Here is a 2,468-nt window from a genome sequence, read left to right as displayed (position 1 = left end):
AATGCCGAAACGTCTGTTTAAAAAGCCCATCACTGCCGTATCCTCTACAACTCTCAAATCGCACATTAAAGCAAGTTCAAATCCTATTCCAATGACGTATCCATTCAAAGCTGCAATCAGTGGTTTCTTGAATAATTCAGTTCTATTCGCCTGTGAAGAATTAAAGAACCTTTTATAACTTAATATACTAAATCAAATGATTCATTTCACATCTTTAAATATAATGCAAATGTACCAATGGCCCAAAGTGTGGTATGTTTTCCTCACTCTCGCCATCATAGTCTGCAATTTCTTTGAGATCATAACCGGCACAAAAGTTGCCTCCTACTCCATATAACACTCCTACTGATGTCTCTTCGTTATTTTCAAATTTATCTAATGCTTCTGATAGTAATTGTGCGGTTGCAGTATCTAAACAATTTCTCTTTTCAGGACGATTAATACCAATCGTAGTTACTTTACCCACTTGATTCACCAATATTGTGTCTTCTGAAACGTATCATTAAATAAATTTTGTAGCAATTTTGTAACTTTTCTATCTATGTCTATTGTTTATATCTCAAATATTTACCTTTGTTCTTATCTAAATTTGCATTTGCAGCTGGCTGCGAGGAGTTCTGCTGGTTTAGACTTCGTGGTACATTAAGTCTAAGTATCCGAGTAAAAGAAACGGGCAATTTTCTCAGAGAATGCATTCTTTTTTGCATTACAGATTTTTTTTACGGCAAGTACTTTTGAAAAAATTTTATTAAAGCCTTAAGTTATGTCAATTTTTACAACCTCCTGAATATAATGCAAGCAATATACAAACATACAAACATATATCACGCCACGCATCTCATACAATCACCGGCAAGAAGAAATCAGACAAGAGAGAAAAGGGGGCAGAGGCCATACCGCCGTTTTCCGTAAGACGCTTTTTCTAGCTGGTGCAATAGCGCCAACTAGATCCATTTTAGAACTGGCGGAACTACATGGCCAGATTCACTTTTCGGTGCCACGGTAAAACGGCCAGTTTTGGTGCGTGTCTGTACTAAGGCCGGTATTCATAATCCGTTCTTATTATTTAAGATCGTCTTAAATATGGTCTTAGGTCGTCTTAAGAGACAAGGTATATAAAGTATTAATAATATTTTTATAAATTATATATCTTCTATGTGATCTTTTATCCTTACAATATATTATAAAATCATACATCTTTTTAATTTTAGAATTTATATCGATTACACATTCACGAAAATGGATCGAAAATGACTACGAAGGCATTCATTATGTATTGAATGAAATCCTGGCAAAAGATTATTCATGGAATACCGTTCTATTTTGAAAATACTTTCCAGTCAGAAAAATGCATTGTAAAATGTACAATTTGTAATATAAATATATTAAAATTATGCATAAATAATTTCTTAACTTTTTTTTTATAAAGATATTGTTTTACTCTTAAATATTGTAAGATTTAAAATACTATGTAAATACCATATTAAAATAAGATATATTAAAAATATATGTAAAATTATGTCGGATCATGTACATGCCATTAAATTTTCGTGCAGTCAAATAACAAAAAGAAAAAAAAAATTCTTTTTCATTGATTAAGAATTGTTATAAGCACAAATCACGACATAAATAAAGAGAGATCTATCTCTATCTTTTTATAAGAAAAAATCTAGATAAACAAGTTTATTTTCTTAAGATTTCATCAAAAATAACAAAAAAAGAAAACAAAAGAAATAGTACATAAAAGACAGAATGAGAATGTAAACTAAAGAAAAATAAAAAGAGAAAATAGAAATACAGATTTATTTTACTTTAATATAATAAGAGTAATTTTTTATAAAAAGATTACAATACTACAAAATATTAATTAAATATGTTTTCTATAGGATACAGTGCGTTTAATAGCAGAAATCAAATAACATTAAAATAAACGAACACACGAGGAAAGGTGTGTGCGCGCGTGCTAATTAGTTCACAGACATTATTATATCTTCTATTATTCAAAAAAATTTTGAAAGAATATTCTCGAAATATAAAAATTTAAAATTTTTAGAGAATGTTTTCAAGACATAAAAGTTTTAAATAATATAAATATTAAAAAATCGGTGTTTCGGATTTTGTCAAATATGACATTTTTATAAATATATATTTGAATATGCCATAAACATATGTAACTCTTAAAAAAAACATGTTAAATCGAACCTCGCAAGTATTGTTGCCTCTTTTCCGCGATGTTAATTCGTTATCTCGACACCGTTTTATTGATACTTTATATCAATAAAAGCCTATCATGGCTGAGCTGTATATTTGACAGTTCAAATACTAAATATGTGTATAATTTTGATATAATTAATTTTGAAAAAACGGGTAACTAGAGTTAACATTAAGTAATTTTATAAATAGGTGTGTGTGTATGTGTGCGCGTGTGCGTGAAAAAAAAATAATTAATGTCGTTAAAACTATAGGAA

The 2,468-nt window shown here is 29.0% G+C and overlaps 1 protein-coding gene across 1 annotated transcript in view; it reads right to left on the bottom strand.

Moving 5' to 3' along the window:
- Positions 1 to 1,123, bottom strand: part of LOC115235641 (carnitinyl-CoA dehydratase-like) — a 2,810-nt gene extending 1,687 nt beyond the window's left edge. The window contains exons 1-3 of the mRNA XM_029807547.1: positions 572 to 1,123; positions 236 to 489; positions 8 to 150 (exon numbers count right to left, since the gene is read on the bottom strand). Coding sequence (XP_029663407.1) covers positions 8 to 150; positions 236 to 489; positions 572 to 707 — 533 coding nt within the window. The 5' untranslated portion in view covers positions 708 to 1,123. The remainder of the gene's footprint in view (positions 1 to 7; positions 151 to 235; positions 490 to 571) is intronic.
- Between the last annotated feature and the right edge of the window lie 1,345 nt (positions 1,124 to 2,468).

The sequence above is a fragment of the Formica exsecta genome, unplaced genomic scaffold (genome assembly GCF_003651465.1).
Source record: "Formica exsecta isolate Colony F162 unplaced genomic scaffold, ASM365146v1 scaffold229, whole genome shotgun sequence".
Taxonomy (NCBI): Eukaryota; Metazoa; Arthropoda; class Insecta; order Hymenoptera; family Formicidae; genus Formica; species Formica exsecta.
This window is presented reverse-complemented; position numbering and strand designations above follow the sequence as displayed.